The 19,577-nt window shown below is 42.2% G+C and overlaps 2 protein-coding genes across 2 annotated transcripts; both read right to left on the bottom strand.

Annotated features, from left to right (window-relative positions):
* Window positions 1-5,196: 5,196 nt before the first annotated feature.
* LOC148126592 (uncharacterized) lies at window positions 5,197-15,919 on the bottom strand. Its single transcript, XM_087928352.1, has 4 exons — window positions 15,867-15,919; window positions 13,500-13,626; window positions 13,342-13,401; window positions 5,197-10,752 (listed from the first exon to the last, which is right to left on the bottom strand). Exons 1-4 carry the CDS (start codon window positions 15,915-15,917, stop codon window positions 9,713-9,715), a joined length of 1,278 nt encoding a protein of 425 aa, XP_087784478.1. The 5' UTR covers window positions 15,918-15,919; the 3' UTR covers window positions 5,197-9,712.
* Window positions 15,920-16,772: 853 nt separating this feature from the next.
* On the bottom strand, window positions 16,773-19,328 carry LOC148126591 (zinc finger protein 24-like). Its single transcript, XM_087928456.1, has 2 exons — window positions 18,011-19,328; window positions 16,773-16,939 (listed from the first exon to the last, which is right to left on the bottom strand). The coding sequence occupies exons 1-2, from the start codon at window positions 18,497-18,499 to the stop codon at window positions 16,802-16,804; spliced, it is 627 nt and encodes a 208-aa protein (XP_087784582.1). The 5' UTR covers window positions 18,500-19,328; the 3' UTR covers window positions 16,773-16,801.
* Window positions 19,329-19,577: the final 249 nt, after the last annotated feature.

Genomic DNA, 19,577 nt, shown 5'->3' with positions numbered 1-19,577 from the left:
TGGCTGGCGGGAGGCGGGCGTGCATGCGCAGTGGAACTGAGCTGGGGCGACGGCTCACGTGTCGGTAAAGATGGCTCTGTGTGGCATAGGTTCGCCATCATAGTCCTACACCATTCCGTACTTCCTTTGGGCTTGACGCGATGGATATATATGGTCTTAGAAAGAATAACTAGAACAGAATAATGGAGTTGGAAGGGACATCGGAGGTCTTCCAGTCCAACAGCCACACAAGTAAAAGACTGTATACCATTTCAGACGAATTGGCTGTCTAACCTGTGGTGATCTTTATTATCCTGGCCTTCTCCTGCATAGTAGGAATGGATGTCTTTACCGGTATCACTTCTGCCTAATAGAGGCAGCTATCCCTGAGCATTCCCTATTACAAAGTCTGCACTACTATTACTGTTAATCTTCTCATCACTCCTTATCACCCATCCCCTCCCACTTGTGACTGTAACTTTGTTGCTTGTATCCTTACGATTTATAGTGATTAGTATGATTTGATTGCTTACTGCACCCTATGACTGTCATTAAGTGGTGTACCTTATGATTGACAATGTATCTTTTCTTTTATGTACACTGAGAGCATTTGCACCAAGACAAATTCCTTGTGTGTCCAACCATACTTGGCCAATAAAGAATTCTATTCTACTCTACTCTACTCTACTCTACTCTACTCTACTCTACTCTACTCTACTCTATTCTATTCTATTCTATTCTATTCTATTCTTTTGTGCCTTGGGTGACCCAGCTGAGAGTATACATTTCTGGCATATTTTCTTAATGCTTTTAATTCATCCTTCTCAGGAATGCCCTCTACATGATGAGGCCAAACAGCAAGACTTGGAGTGGGAGGGTTGCTTTTGTATTAATTCCATTTTTCACCCAACATTCCCCAATGTCCATAATTCTATTCCCTGCCTGAATTCTTGCAGGTGCTGCAAGAAAATGCCACCAGGGGGCACCCTCGGCAGAGCCACCATCAGAAATTGGAATAGATTGGGGTGGGGGAAGAGTGAGGATCCTTGCTAGAGTTTTACTTCTCTCTCTCTCTCTCTCTCTCTCTCTCTCTCTCTCCTCCCTCCCTCCCTCCCTCCCTCCCTCCCTCTCTCTCTCTCTCCCTTTGAGTGATGACGTAAAGAGAGGAAACAGTAACTGTGGGTCTTATCTGCCAAGGTGAAATTTAAAAAAGACCATTCTGTGCACTGAATAAGAATCAGGGAACGGCAGGGACAATGGCTAACATTGCACACAAGAGGATTAAACCCCCCAACATAGATGGGTCTATGTGGAGATACATCTGGAGACTCCTGAAGAAGAGGAAATTGATGGGAAATCCGCAGCCTGCAATGCCAGAGTGAAGAGCCTCCTCTGGTGAAATCCTTCCTCATCTTTTGCTGGAGCACAGGATATAATAATCTTATTGCCGTGATTAAACTTGGACGTACATTTGGTGTGTGGCTGGATCAACCTTCCTGCCAATTCAAAGGCAGATAGATTATGGGCGTAAATTATGGGCAGAAAGATTATGGGCAGAAAAAAACTATCCTGTAATCTGCAACTCTTACACTGCAAAAACATATGGACTACACAACTTGATCAGGGCAAAACAATAGATGCAATCTACATAGACTTCTGTAAAGCCTTTGATTCAGTGGTACATGACAAACTACTCCTAAAAATAAAATCCTATGGTATCTCTGGACAACTGCATAACTGGATAGAAGCATTCCTGTCAAACAGACAACAAATGGTCAAAATTGGGAGCGTCCTATCAAATTCTGTACCTGTCAATAGTGGTGTCCCCCAAGGCAGTGTTCTAGGACCAACTCTCTTCATACTCTACATAAATGACCTCTGTGATCATATTAAGAGCAACTGCGTTCTTTTCGCTGATGATGTAAAGCTGTTCAATACCACAGACAATACTGCTATCCTTCAAAAAGATCTTGACTGTGTATCAGAATGGTCAAACAAATGGCAACTTCAAATCTCAACAAATAAATGCTCTGTCTTACATATTGGCAAAAAAAATCCGAAAATAAAATACAAGCTGAATAGTCAAGATCTTGTTGATGATCCAAGCTCTGTAAAGGACCTTGGAATACTCAACTCTAATGATCTAAGTGCTAGAGCCCACTGCAACTACATAGCCAAAAATTAAGAGTTGTTAACCTAATCTTACGTAGCTTTTTCTCTGGTAATATCACACTACTAACTAGAGCATACAAAACATTTGCTAGACCAATACTCGAATACAGCTCATCAGTCTGGAACCCACATTACGTATCTGATATTAGCACAATTGAGAAAGTCCAGAAATATTTCACAAGAAGAGTTCTCCACTCCTCTACTCGTTGTAGAATACCTTATGCCACCAGACTTGAAATTCTAGAACTAGAAAACCTTGAATTACGCCGTCTTCGGTCTGATTTAAGCATGGTATATAAAATCATACATTGCAATGTCCTACCTGTCAATGAATACTTCAGCTTCAACCATAACAACATAAGAGCACACAACAGATACAAACTCAAGGTTAACCGCACCAAGCTTGATTGCAGGAAATACGACTTCAGCAACAGAGTGGTCAATGTCTGGAATACTGTACCCGACTCTGTAGTTTCTTCGCCAAACCCCAAAAACTTTAACCTTAGACTGTCTACTATTGACCTCACCCCTTTCTTAAGAGGTTTGTAGGGGGCGTGCATAAGCGCACCAACGTGCCTACCATCCCTGTCCTATTGTTTCTTTTATTTTTCTTTTATTTTTTTATATGTACCCATTTCATGTATTCATAACTATGTATACACTTATACTTATTATCTTGTAAACAATTGACAAGTAAATAAAATAAATAAATAAATAAATAAATGGAGCAGAAATAATCAGGACATGATTGTCTAGATATGCTATTGAAAAATTATATGCTGAAAGGCTCATCAACCCAACAGCTTGGTCTTCAAATGTACCTCATACAAGTATGGAAGACCTCTTGCAAATCAAACTCAACTCTTGTTGACTTCGTAGGAGCATCCATGCCATTTTCGTAGCCCCAGAGTGGCTTGCTTGCTTTCCTTTCCTTCCTTCCTCTCTTTCTTTTCCTTTCTTTCTCTTTCCTTTCTTTCTCTGTTTCCCCTTTCTTCCCCTCTTTCCTCTTTCCTTCTTTCTCTTTTTCTTTTCTTTCTTTCCTTCTGTCTTTTTCTTTTCTTTCTTTTTCCTCTTTTTCTTTCATTCTCTCATTCCATCTCATTTTCTTTTCCTTCCTTCCTTCCTTCCTTCCTTCCTTCCTTCCTTCCTTCCTTCCTTCCTTCCTTTCCTTCCTTCCTTCCTTCCTTCCTTCCTTCCTTCCTTCCTTCCTTCCTTCTGTTATCCCAAAGGTGCTTTTCCAACAGGCAACTGGACTTTCTGGTTCTTATCAATGAAAGAATAAGACAGATTAATTTCACAATTTTACCAGAAAGTCCAGTTGCCCCTTGAAAAAGCACTTTTGACACATTTAGCACCAGAAGGCAGACGAGAAGCAATGGATGGAGACTATTCAAGGAGAGAAGCAACCTGGAACTAAGGAGAAATTTCCTGACAGAACAATTAGCCGGTGGAACAGCTTACCACCAAAAGGTGTAAATGCCCCCAACACTGGAAATTTTTAAGAAGAATTTGGACAGACACTTGTCCGAAATGGTGTAGGATTTCCTGCTTGAGCAGTGGGTTGGACTAGAAGACCTCCAAGGTCCCTTCTAACTCTGTTATTGTATTCTAGCCCTGTAGACTATAGTCACCTGTGAAAAGACAGGCAGACAGAGGCAGCAGATTCTAAGCCGCCTCTCCGTCCTTCTCCCTTCTTGGCCCGTCCCCGTCGTCAGGACGACCCAGCTGCCAATCAAGCAGAACCGTTGGGCAGAAAGCGGGAAAAAAGCTGCATTGGCCGTTGGTGACCTGTACCGGCCCCTGAGAAAAAGGCTTAAGGAAGCGACCCGAAGTCCAGATTCAAGAAAAGAATGGAAATTAAATTAAATCCCGGAGAGGCAGCCGGGACAGAGGCAACAGCTGAGGAAACGAGAGGGCGAAGCACTTTTTGGCTTCCCTCAGAACCAGCCTGAGGGAAAACTTTCCCTCAGAGGCAGTCGAGAGTTGGGAAGAACCTGGCAGAAAAGGTGAAGAAAGATAATATTAAACTGAACAAAACTAAAAAAAAACAGAAACTGAAAAAGATTTTTAAAAGCTATGATCGGTGGGAAAAAGAGTGACCATTGAGACACGTGAGCATTAAGATGACAGAATTAGAGAAGTCTGCCCCAAGCAAATATTTTCGATATCGAATGGAAAGGTTATGAAAATACATTTTACAGTGAAATTGGATTTTAAGGAATTTAGTGTAGATAAGGCCTATAGTAAAAAAAAAAAGTCTTATTAATTTCTGAATGAGTTGAAGGCATTTTGTAATTTACAGTTTCATTGCTAAGCTTTCCTTTATTAAAATAAGCTTCTCCCAGGAGATACAAAAACCCAATCAAATGACCGGGTTTTAGGGCTTTTGAGTCTATTGAATCTGGGTCACTTTTGATCTCTGTCTTGGGAGAACCCAAAAATATCCCACATCACTTCCCTGAGATCTGCTGAAGTTTCCTTCCCATCAAATTGGTTTTCCTCTTCCCTGTGTATGGCAAGAGACCTTTCTGACACCCTAAATCATTTTGCTGCAGTTTCCTATAGATCTTGCAGGACAAAGGATATCACAGATGGGCATTTCCAAATTAAAACCTCATCAAACTATAAAGATTCTTCTGACCCCTTTGCCAACAATAATGTATAATTTACAGTACAGGTCACATTTGGCCACTGGAGGCTTTATAGATTTAAAATTCCTAACATCTGCAGATATCTCTCTCTTACGAAGCAGTATACAAGTCAGCGCTTTTGCTCTTTTCTAATCATTTTATTTCTATAAAAAGGTTTTTTTCATCATTATGTACACTCCATTTTGGAGGGAAAAACAAAATCTACTGTACTGCTCATGAATTCAGTGGGAAATAGTCTAGAAAAATTTTCACCATAATACCATAATACACAAATTGTGCTTCGGTGGAATTTTGAGTTAATCCCTGATTTAAATGAACTTTTGGGAGAATTTATAAAATGTATCACGCATGTTAACGTGTAACAGTAACACAAATAAAAACACCATACTAAACATAACAAGCGTAGCTCACTTTACTGAAGAAACATATTCATACACATTAAATCTGGAAAAGTTTTAATGTTTTATAGAGCTAGAAAAGAGTTTGGGTGACTTAGATGGAGTGTTTAAGGATTGAAAAATTGGAATTGAATCTGATTATAATATGGTCAACGTTCACAGTACAGAGATATTAAAACCAAATATCTACTTGCTTGAAACACTTGGAGCAAGACCACATATATTCTGAGTTGATTTACCAATCAAAAGTTAATTACGTGCCACCAAATCTATGTTGACTTTTGACTACATGGATTTTCTCCAGGAAGATGTCTTTAACTTGGCCTTTTAGCTATCTCAAAGATGCATTCATTGTTGTAATAAAGTCCATTCATTTTGCTGTTGGTTGAGTAGAATAGAGTAGAATAGAATAGAGTAGGAGTTGGAAGGGACTTTGGTGGTCTTCTAGTAGTCCAACCTCCTACTTAGGTAGGAAACCCTATACCATTTCAGACGAATGGCTGTCCAATCTCTTCTTAAAAACTTCCAGTGATGGAGAATTCACAACTTCTGAAGGCAAGTCGTTCCACTGGTTAATTGTTCTAACTGTCTGGAAATTTCTTCTTAATTCTAGGTTGCTTCTCTCCTTGATTAGTTTCCTTCCAGTACTTCTTTCCACTCAGTGTTTCTCTTTCTTTCTACTTTTCCAATTAAAAACTGGATTATCAAACAACAACTCTACTTCATTGGGTAAATCTTGATCAACAGATCAAATTAAAATAGCCTCATCTCTGTCTTGCTTCCAATAAATACATCCTTGCCTTGACATTTAGTAAAATTTATTTCCCATTGGAAGAATGAAACATCTCTTTGAAAAAGGCTGTATCAGTTGACCCTTCCCCGTTTTTAACTTAGCTAACATTTGTAAACATTTTGAAGGCAACTACAGTCCTTTCAACTTTTTATTACAAAGGAAGCTACCATAAATAATTACTATAAATATTAAGAACAAAAAAAACAAGAATGTATTCTTTACGAACTCCCATTGAAAAAAAAGGCATAACAATTCATCATAGGACAGTGATAAAATCAAAGAAAAATTTAAGGAGAGAAGCTCTAGTCCATCTCTACAACATACACTTTAAGGACTGACATAAAACAGAAAATGTATTTGGTTTGGAAGCCAAAATTCTCCAACTTCTGCTAAACTATATTGTGTTGGCTATGGTTCAACAAACATCATTAGACTTCCAGTTTGAGCTTCTTTAGCGACAGACCGAAACTTTGTCTCTGCGAGGCTTTGATCCGTGCTCGCTGTTGGAGCGCCCCGAGCCGGCTTGTTTCGGGGCTAAGCCACCCCGTAGAGGTGGTGAGGAAGGGGGAGACTGCCTGCAGGGGAGCCACATCTCTCCTCCCCAGCTGCCCATTACTCCCTTTCCTGAAGGCGGTTGTAGCGGTGGTCAGAAATGGCCACCACAAAGAAGAACTCGACCGGAAAAGAATGTGCCGGAGGAAGATAAGAAGAGAAAGTTTTGGTTGACCGGGTCAAACAGCAAAAGCAACAAATAAGGTACCCTGGAATTGAAACTATTAAAAAAACAATAACATTGTTCCCTAAGAAGATTTTTAAGCTGCGAAGGAGAGAGAAAAGGGAAAAGATTTGGTTTTTTTTTCTCCTTTTCCTATACTGACAGCTAAGAGACTTAAGCAAGAAATTGGAAAAAAAATCCACTTTGACATTAATAGGCATTTAATGCTGAAAATAAAAAGTCAAAGGGATAATAAAGATTTTTGGATAATCAAAAGCTTTTGAAAACAGGAGAGAAAAAGAATAAAAGGGCAGGATCTGGAAGGGAGGAGACTGCCTGAATTAAAAAGAACTTACAGCAAAATCTCAACAAGACTTCCAAAAAAAAGGGGAGGGAGAAGATGAGAGGGAAGAAAGAAAGGAAAAGAAGTTATAAAGGACAGAAACAAAATATAGAGAAACAGGGCCTATTTAGAGATAATGGGCGAAAATTTAATGGAAAAAGGGATTCTGCAAAGGTACATAAGATAGTATGGTTATATTAGAAACAGAAATAATTTTAGAAAATATGAAACAATATATGATTAAAATGTTTGATAAAATAGCTATCATAATTCAGTGGAATGCTTGTCAATAAATAAATGTAACAACATGAATATTTAATTATTTACAAAACATGTGAAGAGAAATAAGGGAAAAATTAATTATGGAGATTATATGTGTCTTTAAGTATGATATTTAATTGAAAAGAACTGTTAAAGATGTTAAGATTTTAATGACTATTAATGATAGAACTGAATTGGAATGGAATGAAGGTTTATAATTACACATATTTATAATCTTTTTAAAAAAAGAATATAGTGTGTATTATAAGAATGTACCGAGCAGAATTTGATTGGAAGTTATGTATTATGTATTGTATTGAAGGAACCTTAAGGTACATATTGAAGTTTAAACAGGAGTTGAATGGATGTAATTAAAAGATATAAAGGGTCATACTCCAATTAGTAACTACAGGAGAAAATTTGTTTAATGAGAAAAGATAATATGAAATTGAAACAGAACAGACAAAAGTATAAATATAATGATTTGAATTGAGATGAGATAAAATAAAATTGAATAAATTAAAAGAGGGGAAAAACTATATAGAAAATGTAGAATAGTATAAGATATGGAATAGAACACAAAAAGGAGCCTGAAATTGAGTTTTGTGTCTGGATAAAGAAGTTCAACCCGGGACCATGCTATTTTCAAAAAAGATGTTTTACTTGTATTTTGTATGTATGAAAACCCAAATAAAACTTTATTTAAAAAAAAAACATCATTGGTGGTTCTAGGTTTGGTCTGAGACAGAATTCAAGGGCTCCTAGAGCCATGTTTTATGCTGAATGCAGCGAGGCTGCCCTCATCTTATTCTCTCTCCCATGAGCAGTTCTCAGCACAATGTATCTCATATGATCTTCCTTCCTTCATCTTCCCTGATTTCTGTGGGTTTTCAACTCTTAAATTCATCATGAACATCTTTTAACTAGAGTTGTGTTTCAGCTGGCATTCAAAATGAAACCTATTTTGTTTCTAGACCAAAACATTTTATTTAGCACATCACGAGATTAAACTAACTCCATCCAACCAAGCAGGGTAGAATCTTCCACGCTGGAGATTACTAAAATTTCTAAACTCAAAGCAAAGTCTTAGAGATGCTGCAAAACTGGGCCTTCTCTAGGAATGCTGTCTCTATATCCCTTTCGATTTTCATACACATCTTCAGCAGCGCAGGTGGGTGATGTAAATTAACCCAAGGAGATATGGGCAGGAGGCAGAGAAGCTCCCTGAATTTGTCCATGGCAGTTCTATCCTGCATCAAGCAATATGATTTTTTTTTTCCTTTCAAAAAATTATTTCGTTTGGATAAAAAAAGGAAGTCAGGCAGGAAGAAGCCTCCTTTCTTTGTAGCAGTTGGGGGAATGGCTGAATTGGCTGTGATTATGCAGACCCAGTCATCTATTATTACAAACATACAGTTTGGGACCTTCAGACAGCAAGAAAATACATTTAGGTTTCTCATTTGCATTTTTGAGGTCCATGTGGTATGGCTTGTCTGGGCATACACAATCTTTCTTGTTGTCTAATTTAAAGTGTTAGTCTCCCAAAACTGTCTTGGAGTCATCCGGCCTCTAAATTTAAAAATACCAGAAGGCTGTAGGTATTGTGAGAACACAGCCAGAGGATGAAAAAAAGTTTTAAAAATCCTTATTTCTGTGACATTAACAACAATTTTTTGCACCTCTTTATCTACAGTCTCTACTAAACACAGAAAAGTGGCAAAATTACTTCAGTGCTGCAATAAAATACTTGTCTAAAAAGAAACCACAATCGAGGAAAAGGATAAATTATACACCTGCAATTCCAGAAAACGCCATAAAAAAGATTGATATCACTACAGAAGACTACAATAAACCTGTTACGAGTCTTAAGTAACTTTTGAAAACTTTCAAAGATTAATTGGCTGAAAGGTCCAGTTAAGAGATCAGAAAAAAGTGCATTGACATTATTATATGATCCAATTCAATGATTGACATATTATCTGGTGTCAGATTAAGAACAGCTCATGAGTAAGCCTCTCCCAAAGGGTTTTCAATCCTAGAAGTAGATAATAAAACCTTCCACATCTGGAAGAAAATCTTAGATGGTTGTTGGTGAAAGTTGCAAGAACAAGAATATATTTTAGATTCTTTTCCTTCCACCAAAAGGAAGTCATTTGAACAAGTCTGCCAATTACCAGCCACCTGTTTGGCATCGTCGGAAGAGATTTTGGATGGATCTTGAGCAGGCTTCAGAGGATTTTGAAAATGAGCATCAGGAAGTCTTATCATAATTCATCAAAGCGCATCAGTTTCTATCCAGATGTTGCCAGGAGAGAGGACTACAATGACTCGGTTTCTCCATTATGTCTCTTGGTTCAGATTATTCACAAACTCCTCCACAGATACCAAAAGAGACAATAATCACCGGTTTCCCGACCAAATAAAGGAGATTAAACTATTGTCAGGATATAAAGAGAAATAGGAGCTCTCAAAGGGAGCTGAAGTTTCTCCAACCACGTCTCTATTTTGGCTGGATGCCATGTGGGTGGTTTCGTGCTGAGTAAGTTGCTCGCTATACTTAAAGTCCTTGCCGCACACTAAGCATCGAAATGGGTTTTCCTCAGCATGAGTTCTTTGATGTGAAGTCAACTGGTGCCTGAGGGCGAAGCGTTTCCTACACTCCAGGCATTCATAGGGTTTCTCTCCTGTGTGGATTCTCTGATGCTTATAAAAGTTTCCACTCATCCGGAAACTTTTTCCGCATTCCATGCAGGTGTAAGGTTTTTCTCCTGTGTGGATCGTCTGGTGTTTATAAAGGTTCCCCCTTTTACTGAAGCTCTTCCCGCACTCCAAGCATTGATAGGGCTTCTCCCCCGTATGGATCCGCTTATGGGCTGTAAGGTTACTGCTCTTGCTGAAGCTCTTCCCACACTCGAGGCATTTGTAGGGTTTCTCCCCTGTGTGAGTTCTCTGGTGGGTATTTAGACTTCCGCTATTGCTGAAGCGCCTTCCACACTCCGTGCATTTATATGGTTTCTCTCCGGTGTGGATACTTCGATGTTGAGCGAGATGCTGGCTGCGGCTGAAGCACTTCCCACAGTCGGTGCATTGAAATGGTTTCTCCCCTGTGTGGATGCTTCTGTGCTGAATGAGATGTTGGCTGCGGCTGAAGCACTTCCCGCAGTCCACGCATTCGTAGGGTTTTTCCCCAGTGTGAGTTCTTTGATGGACTGTCAGGCTGAAGTTCTGGGTGAAGCTCTTTCCGCACTCCAAGCACTTATACGACTTTTTCCCCGAGTGAGTCCTCTGGTGAGAAAGCAGGTGGCTGCTCATAATAAAGCTCTTCCCACATTCGAAGCATTTGTAGGGTTTCTCCCCTGTGTATGAACTGGAAAGCAAATTTTGACTAAAGTACTTCAGAGGGGGCTCCGTGCACTTCCTGTTTTTTTGCCCGTTGCCTGCTGGAGAGAGAGAAAAATAGAAATTTAAAGCAAAAATGGAAAATATTGTTAGAGAAGGATCTTCTTAGTTGCATCTATATTTCTGCATATCTACACTCCCTATAGCTTTTCTAAGTGTTTCCTCATTTAGTATTTGTATCCTATACAAACATATAGCTTTTGGGCAGCGCACAACAATAAAGAATTGCATAAATGGAGTATAGCCAGGGATTACTGCATTCACAATCACATCATGAACCAAAAGCCAACTGAAATTGAATAACGTCAGAACTAAGAGTTGTGAGGCCTTCCATGTTTCCAGGGGCAAATCCATTCCAACGTGTGGGGCCTAAGTAGTTTTATCTCCTATGCCCCGAAACGTGGGGTAATTTTTTTTAATATGCTGCCAGTTCAGAAATATTTTTAGGTCCAATTTTCACTTGATTTTAGTACAGATGCGTATTTCCCAATTTTTAGAAATGACACATGTATCGTTTTTCAAAATATGACTTAATGAGGAAATGTGTGCGGCCCGGAGATGGGGAAAATAATCTGCAATAAAAGGAAGGGCCAATTGGAAAAAGGTTTCCTTCCAGCCATTTGCCCAGTTAGAAGGATGGCTGGCAAAAAATAAATAAATAGGCCAAGGTGATTGCAAATCCATATTGCGTGAGAATAAGCTGTTGCAGCAGAGCGCAAAGTGGATTCCACGTCAGTTCCAAACACAAATACACTCATCAACAGCCCAGTAAGATAACTGATAAGGATTTACCGTGAATTAGTTTTGTAAGACAAATAGCTCAGTGCAAGAACATCTCACTAGCTCAAGATGGATTCATCCTTCCAAGGTCAGTAAAACCAGGACCCAGATGGTTGGGGGCAATACGCTGACTAAATTGCTTGGAGAGGGCTGTTAAGCAGTGGCCCCCAACCTTTTTCGAACCAGGGACTGGTTTCACGATTATTTATTCTTCCACGGACCGGTACCTGAGTAACGTGAGACTCCACCGCCATTGGGACGGCTCTTCATTCGAAACTGCACCCACCCCACTTCGACGAAACTAAGGCGCGAGCACCCAAACGCCACTTTCCAACTGAAAACCCGGAAGCACTTTCCAACCCAAAACCTGGAAGCAACTGAAAACCCGGAAGCGCTGTTGAAACAAGATGGCGGCGCCCAAGCTTTGCGGCCCGGTAAAAAAATGATCCACGGACCGGTACCGGTCTGGGGACCGGTGGTTGGGGACCCCTGATGTAAAGCACTGTGAAGCAGTATATAAGTGCTATCGCGATCTCCATTTTACTAGCTTCTATTCAGCAGACTTTAGATGCAGAATAGACCACAACTGAATTCAGACATCTGGGTCAAATAATATATGTTGTAATTAATTAATTTGGAGGTAAGGAGTCCCGTTCTCCCCAGGTTGCCTGTAAAACTGAGTTGGCCTCTTTCTCCAAGAGGATCTCAGTTTAAAGCTATTACTTTTCAAGCACTTGCCCTCCAGTGGGACACTAGTCAGCCTTTTGAGCTATTCTTGGACAGACAAATCTCTTTTAACCACATGAAACCAGAACAAGCATGTGGCAGAACTGCCAGCCCAAAGCATGGCACTGCAGGATCACCTCATAGTTTGCATAACAGAAAGAGGAAGGAACAGGAGGACAGATATTGGGATCCATGAATCCCCAGAAAAGAAATATGCCAAGTGGACCCTTTAGAGCAGTGGTTCCCAACCACCGGGCCCTAGACCGGTACCGGTCCGTGGATCATTTTGTACCGGGCCGCCTATTTTGCTTGGATGCTGCCATCTTGTTTCGATGGCACTTGAGAAAGTGCTTCCGGGTGAGCTTGTCGGTCATCGGTTGGAAAGCGGCGTTTGGGTGCTGAAGGAATCCTCACGCCTTAGTTTTGTCGAAGAGCGGGGGGCGGCTTCGAACGAAGAGCTGTCCTGATGGCGGTGGAGTCTCACGTTACTCAGGAGGAGATTAAGAAAGAGCCCGAAAAGCCCATCGACCGCGAGAAGGTACAAAGGAGGAGTTGAAGGTGGTGGAGAGAAGCGGGGGACGGCTGGCTGGCCGGTCACTCGGCTCGCCTTGCCTTGGTTGTGCGTGCTGATGCCGGTACCGGTCCGTGGATCGGTCTGTGGATTGTACCAGTCCATGGTACAAAAATGGTTGGGGACCACTGCTTTAGAGCAGCCCCCCTCCACAACCAAGCACCATGCCAGAAACTAGGCCATGCAAACCAAAGCCCCAACTGCGGGTTGCAGGTAACACATGAAACCATGCCTCCCTCAGGTCCATGAAAAAAAATCTCTCTCCATTTTTGTGTCCATAAAATTGGGGGAGACTGCTTTGGAGATCTATCAAGGTTAAGGGAGCTTTAAAACAAAAACCAAAATCATTCCCACAACCAGCAAAGTATATCAGAGAAACATCTCTATCAGAAGATCAGCCCTTGTGCCATCGATGTGCCACGAAATTAATGCCTTTGAGAAGAACAGGCAGACTCATCAGGCAAAATGTGGCTCTTTCAAATGTCCATTTTTCTTAAACACCACCTGAAAAGTTCTTCAGGATACTTGGAGTAGATTCCTGCTGATCTCTCACCTTCAGAATTCCAGAAGAATGGATCTTGTCCTTCCAGCCAGGAGACTGGTTTGGGCAGTTCTTGGAGAAAATAAGAGAGAATAATTACATCTAACTAGAAAATATTCCCACCCCACAAACACACTTCGTCTGAACCCAGAACCCAGATGCTCCCTTACCCAGAGAGGCCACACTCCTAGCATTCTCCAGCATGACTTCTTCATGGAGAGCCCTCTGGTTGGAATCTAGAAGATCCCACTCTTCTTCAGTGAAACACACAGCCACCTCCTCAAAAGAGACGGAACCCTGAAAGAAGACTTTAGTTATAGACAAGTCAGGAAGGATTTCTAAGAAGTAACCAATGGGCATTTTCTGCATGGGGTAACAGGAGAGAATGGACAGAATCCATGGCTTTTTAGCAATTCAACCAATTTTATAACACTTTCGACACCATTTAATGAAAGGAACCGCACCGTCTTTCTGGATCAATGGGCAAGTGGGCTTTGCAAGCACCACAATTCAGGGCCTCCAATACTCACTCAGAGAAGTAAAAATGTGCTGAGATGAGTAGATTGACATTTGAAATTAGAGAGCAAGAGGATAAACAATTTTATAAAATTTGGGACCTTTTCTATCAATGGTTGGATGATAAAGTACAAAAATAGAATATTTAGAATGTTAGATAATAAGGAATATCTTTGTTTTTTCTTTTTCTTTTGTTATTTGACATCATATCTATAAAGTGTTTTTTAGGATAGATTTGGTATGATTATATGATTTGCTATAGAATAAACTACCTAAATTATAGTTATCTCATAAAGTATGAATGAATAAAATCATAGTCAAATGATTTTTTTAATAATGATATGAGGATATATAAGTTTAGTTTGATAATATGAGTTATTATGTAATATAGCTGTAATTGAGACTACAAAATGAATGCACAAAACTGATGAACCAACTGACACACTGCTTGTATATATGTATGGAAGAGAGCTGATGTTTTTATGCTTTGTTGGTTTTGTTTGTTTTTAAAAAAACCAATAAAATTGTTTTCAAAAAAAAAAAAGAAGTAAAAATGTTGGGGAGCTCCTGTCTGATCTTTAGTCAATGGTCTGAGGAGTTCCCCGAGGGCTTACACGCTACCCAATATTAAACAATGTCATGGAACAAGGAAATCGCATCCAGGGTTTAACAAGCTGCCATCAATACTGTAATATTAGATTTATACTTTGCCTTTCAGTCAGGAGTCCTTTCCAACCAGGGGTGGGATTCTACCAGTTCGCACCTATTCGCTAGAACCGGTTGTTAAGCAGTTCGGAGAACCAGTTGTTAGAAGAAATTACTGGCCTAATCCTGTAAGGAAGGCAGGAAGCAAGCATTCTCGTGTCGCTTACAGAAACTGCCTCTCTGTTAACCCTTATTACATTCTTGGCAGGACTAGACTTCCTGTCTCAGGAACTTCTCTGGAGTTTTTTTTTCCCCTCCTTTGCTGGTACTTTGCTTGTGTGGAGGGACTATTCAAAGTTATAATGGCACTGACAAAAGTGACTTATTTTTCACACTTACGACTGTTGCAGCATCCTCACAGTCACGAGAGGCCAGGCGAGGAGATGCATGCCTCGATGTGAGTGAAATTGAGTTGGCCACGCCCAGCCAATAACATGACCAAGCCACGTCCACCCAGTCACATGATCACCAAGCCACGCCCACCAACTAAACCACGCCCACAGAACCAGTTGATAAAAAATTTGAATCCCACCCGTTTCCAACCTTATAAGGTAGAGCAGTCCAGGAAAAAACACGACTGACCCAAAGTAGCCAATGGAATTAACTTCTCTTTTTCAACAAAACCGGCCCAGTAGCAAACAATTGATTTGCTCAATAACTGGAACATTTAACCATATAACCATAGCAATAAAAAGGTGATAAAAATGGATCAGTCACAAGGGTTTACTTTTGTCACGACTTACGACCATTAATGGGCAAGCTCCATTAATGGTTGTAAGTCAAGGATTACCTGTATGACTTTCCCTACGAACCTCTCTCTTAGGAGTCCATCTGTTAGTATTTTCTCTTTTATTTTGGCAACATTTCAAGGCACGTCGTCAGAAGGACTTGACAGGTAATAGCAGGTTCAAGGGAGGGCAACACAGGTGAGTCAAGAATTATAGGACAGGCTTTAGGACAGGGGTGTCAAACCCGATCACGTCACGGGCTGGATTGTGACGTAGCGCGATGTTTTTTGCCTTGGTGGAGGTGGGGGTGGCTGTGGCCTACGTGGGCTGTATTCGGCTCATGGGCTGCCAGTTTGACAGGCCTGGAGAAAGGGCTGAAGGTACTTGGGATGTCCAGTCTGAAGGAAAGAAGAACGAGGGGAAACAAGGGTGTCGGATAGAGGATCACTCTTAAGGATGGTTTTGTTGGTTTTCTTGTACAATACAGTAGGACAGACGGCTGATCTCGGGCGGGGTTTCCAACTCCATATTTCTAAGATACTTCGAATTTTATGAGCTAGGCTCAATTGAGTCTGATCCTTTCAGTACCTGAGCTGGAGGTTCGGTTGTTTTTTCTCTTCCATCACAAAACTGAGACATGGTTCTGCTTCCTGTGAGGGAGAAAATGCGGGGGGAAAAATAGACTTTTAAAGCAAGAATACATTCTAGGAAAAGATGGAGCATCATCTTAACCATATACCGTATATACTCGAGTATAAGCCGAGTTTTTCAGCACATTTTTTGTGCTGAAAAAAAACCCCTCGGCTTATACTCGAGTCAGATTCCCTCTGAAAAAAAAACAAATGGTGTGGAGCTCCGGAGCTGGGCAGCCGCTTCCTGCTTCCGTGTTTCCTTTGCAACTTGTAAGCATGGGGGTAATCGGAAGCAGAAAAGTTCTTGCATGAGGATATATTGTTTTTCTTTATTTAACTGGTTTTTTGGGGGAGACCCACCGTCATGTGCTGTGCAATGAAACGCCCTGGCTCTAGGCTCAGAAAACAACGCGAGCCGAGGTGGCTGTTTCCTCAGCCCTAGCTGCTTTCAGTCCGCTCGGGAGGAGGGGAGGAGGAGGTGGTGGCAGCGGCTCGTGTTGAGATCGCGAGCCGCTGCCACCACCTCCTCCTCCCCTCCTCCTCCCGAGCGGACTGAAAGCAGCTAGGGCTGAGGAAACGAAGCCACCTCGGCTCGTGTTGTTTTCTGAGCCTAGAGCCAGGGCGTTTTCATTGCACGTCACATGACGGTGGGTCTTCCCCACCCCTCCTAAAAACAGTTAAATAAAGAAAAACAAAAAATGTGCTGAAAAACTCGGCTTATACTCAAGTCAATAAGTTTTCCCAGGTTTTTTTGGCAAAATTAGGTGCCTCGGCTTATATTCGGGTTGACTTATACTTGAGTATATATGGTAGTTATTATTCAAGATGGAAGAAATATCTCCCCGGCATTGCCATGAAACAAGAACGAAAAATAAAAGCTGGGACTTGTCTTCAGAGGAAATGTTCCTTCTTACCTGGTAAAATCTCTCCACTTTGCGTCTCCTGAAAGTTCCCACCCAAAACCAGCTCTTCTGGGGGACTGGAGAGTTCATGGCTTGTCACCTCCACAAAGGTTCCCTTTCCCTGTAACTGTCGACAAAAGTAAAAAGCCAATGTGACGGGGGGGAAGGGAATCTCTCCATCTGAAATTCTGAAGCCCACCAAGACCAGAAGGGGGAAAGGAGAAGAAACATGTAACGACCCTGTTAGAATCTGATTCCGAGGGAGAGGAGGAACAGCTGACAGGAAGTGGGAGTGTGGCTCCAGAGGTTGTGGAAGGACATAGGCCGGCTGGGCAGTCAGAGGAAAAGGCCCATCCCCTCTTCATCCTAGGCATGCAGGGAGGAGTGGATAAGAGAGAAACGTGAATGGTATGGTTTACGAGGGGGGGGGAGGAAAGGGCCCTGATCCCCTTCATGGGCTGCAGCTGGGAGGACAGTTTAAAAGGACAAAATGCACATGGGCCAGTGCTGGAAGCAAAGTCTGTCAGTTCTTATTTGAATTCCGGTGTCCTTCCCAGTGTGTATATTTCGATATCAGTGGACGTCTTCAAGCCCTTATCTTGCCTTGTCTCATTAATTGCTTCAGTGTGGGTTGTGTTGTTTTTTTCTATTTATAATTTATATGTATTTTTTTTCCGCAACTGTTCGAGGGGGAGTTTTTTCTCCAGTCAATAATTTGATCTTGGAGGCCAAGTTGAAGGAATTAAAGGGACTTCACCTATTTTTGTGACTTTGTTGCTTTTGTATCCCACCCTGGGTCATCACAAAACATTTCCTCCTCTCCTAAGGTCGAGGAAGGTGTTGTCCATTTGGTATTGCTTTCCCTGAAATGTGTTTCAATATTAGTAGAATATTAGTAAAATACTAGAATATTAGTGAATATTCAGTAGTGAATATTAGTGAATTCCATTCCAGTTGGTAGTTAGGCTGTTGGTTTGAGTTCCAAGTTGGGCGACTGGGTTGCAAACGTGTCGTCACCATTTGAGGAGACATCGTCGGTGCACTTTGAACTGTGCTTCTTTGCACAAAATGCACCGACGACGTCTCCTCGAATGGTGACGAAACGCTTGTCACCAAATAGCCAACCTTCGAGCTCAAACCAACAGCCTAATCGTTTTCCCTTGTTGCTACCCTTCCAGCCAATCTGTAGATCTCTCACCTGAAGTTCTTCCTGCTCCTTCTGCTCCTCCGCCTGGCTCAGGAGGAAGCCTTCCGCCAGGGCCACCGCCTGGGAACTGGTCTCTGCTCCACACTCCCGCACCCAGCTCTCCACCTCTGCAGGCAGGACAGCCAGGAACTGCTCCAAGAGTACCAGGTCTAGCATTTGAGCCTTTGTGTTCCTTTCTGGTTTCAGCCATTGGTGACAAAGCTGGTGGAGTCTGCTGCAAAGCTCTCGCGGCCCCTGGGCCTCCCGGTACTCAAAGTCCCTGAAGCGCTGGACATCCCAAGTGAGGGCACCTTTTTCTTCTTCTTCTTCCGGGATCTTGACCCTGGTTCCTCCCCAGAATCCCCTGGGGCTTCCGGCTAGGATGCCGTGGAAGCAGTCTGGAGCTTCATTTGTGCTCATTTTCTGACGCCGACACTCCTCGGGGGCACTTGCGAAAGGGAGCCAAAGATTCCCTGGGTCTCCAAAGCTATCTGGATTCATCCGAGCGGAGCAGCATGGATGAGCCCAGGCAACAGGGCTTCTTCTTCTGGAGGAGAGCCGGATAAAACCCAGGCGCTTTCCTAATTCTAAGGTGGAGCCCAAGTTGGACTCCGAGGCAGAGAGGGAGGAAGCTTTGCTATGTCCTCTGTGGGCAGCGGCTTTTCTCCCTCATTCGGAGAGCATCTCGCTCACTCCAAAGGCAGCCAACCAAACAACCTGGGGTTGTGGGGGACAATCCTTAGCCGGGTCAGCTAGCCTAGTGGAAGAAGCTTCTTGGATTTGAAGCTTCAATCTTCAAAAGAAAAAAACCAGAAAATCCAGCTGCCTCCTGAAAAAAACAAACAAACCACCTTTAGGACAACCATGATCTCGAGGACTGAGAATCGCTACGGACTTTTAGCTACACTATCTGGGGTGAACATCCTTGGAATGGTGTGGGAGTAGGAATGGATTTCCGGGAGGGGGGTGGAATTGCAGACCTCAGGAACCAGGAGTGCCACTCGGGTGGCCCCAGGATACAGATAAACCTCCAAGTGGCCTCAACGACCTTCTAAAAGGATGCAAATGTCCAGCTGTCTTCAAGGAATGTCAATCCTTCCATTGGCCACCATCCAGTCAGATCTGAAGAAGTTTCTTGAAGGAGAAGTGGAACGTCTTCAAAAGAAAAAAAAGAAAAAAAGTCCAATTGCCTCCTGAAAAAACACCTATGAGACAAGCTTCTTGGATGAGAAGTCTTCAAAGAAAAACCAAAACGTGTATTCTATTCTCTATCCCGATTCTCTGTTCTATTCTATTCTAATTTTCTATTCTACCCTACTCTATCCTATTGAGCCAGAGAAACCGCCGCGGGAGGATCGCCTCTATTATCTAAGCCTAACGCGATCGCCGTCGCCCTCTGGTGGTCGGGCAGAGTAGCGCAGCCCCGATCTCGCCCTTCTGCAACGCAGCGCCCCCGGGCCTTCCTTACCGCGGGGTGGGGGCCCTGCGCGCTTCTTTGCGAGCCGGGGGGCTGCAATTTTGGGCGGCGGCGGCGGCTTCTTCTCCTTGCGCTGGGCTTCCCTCCCCGGGGCGATGTTTG

Source organism: Pseudonaja textilis, chromosome 2 (genome assembly GCF_049901715.1).
Source record: "Pseudonaja textilis isolate UNSWEBS1 chromosome 2, rPseTex1.2, whole genome shotgun sequence".
Lineage (NCBI taxonomy): Eukaryota > Metazoa > Chordata > Lepidosauria > Squamata > Elapidae > Pseudonaja > Pseudonaja textilis.
The sequence above is the reverse complement of the archived record's forward strand: the minus strand, read 5'-3'. Positions and strand labels throughout refer to the sequence as shown.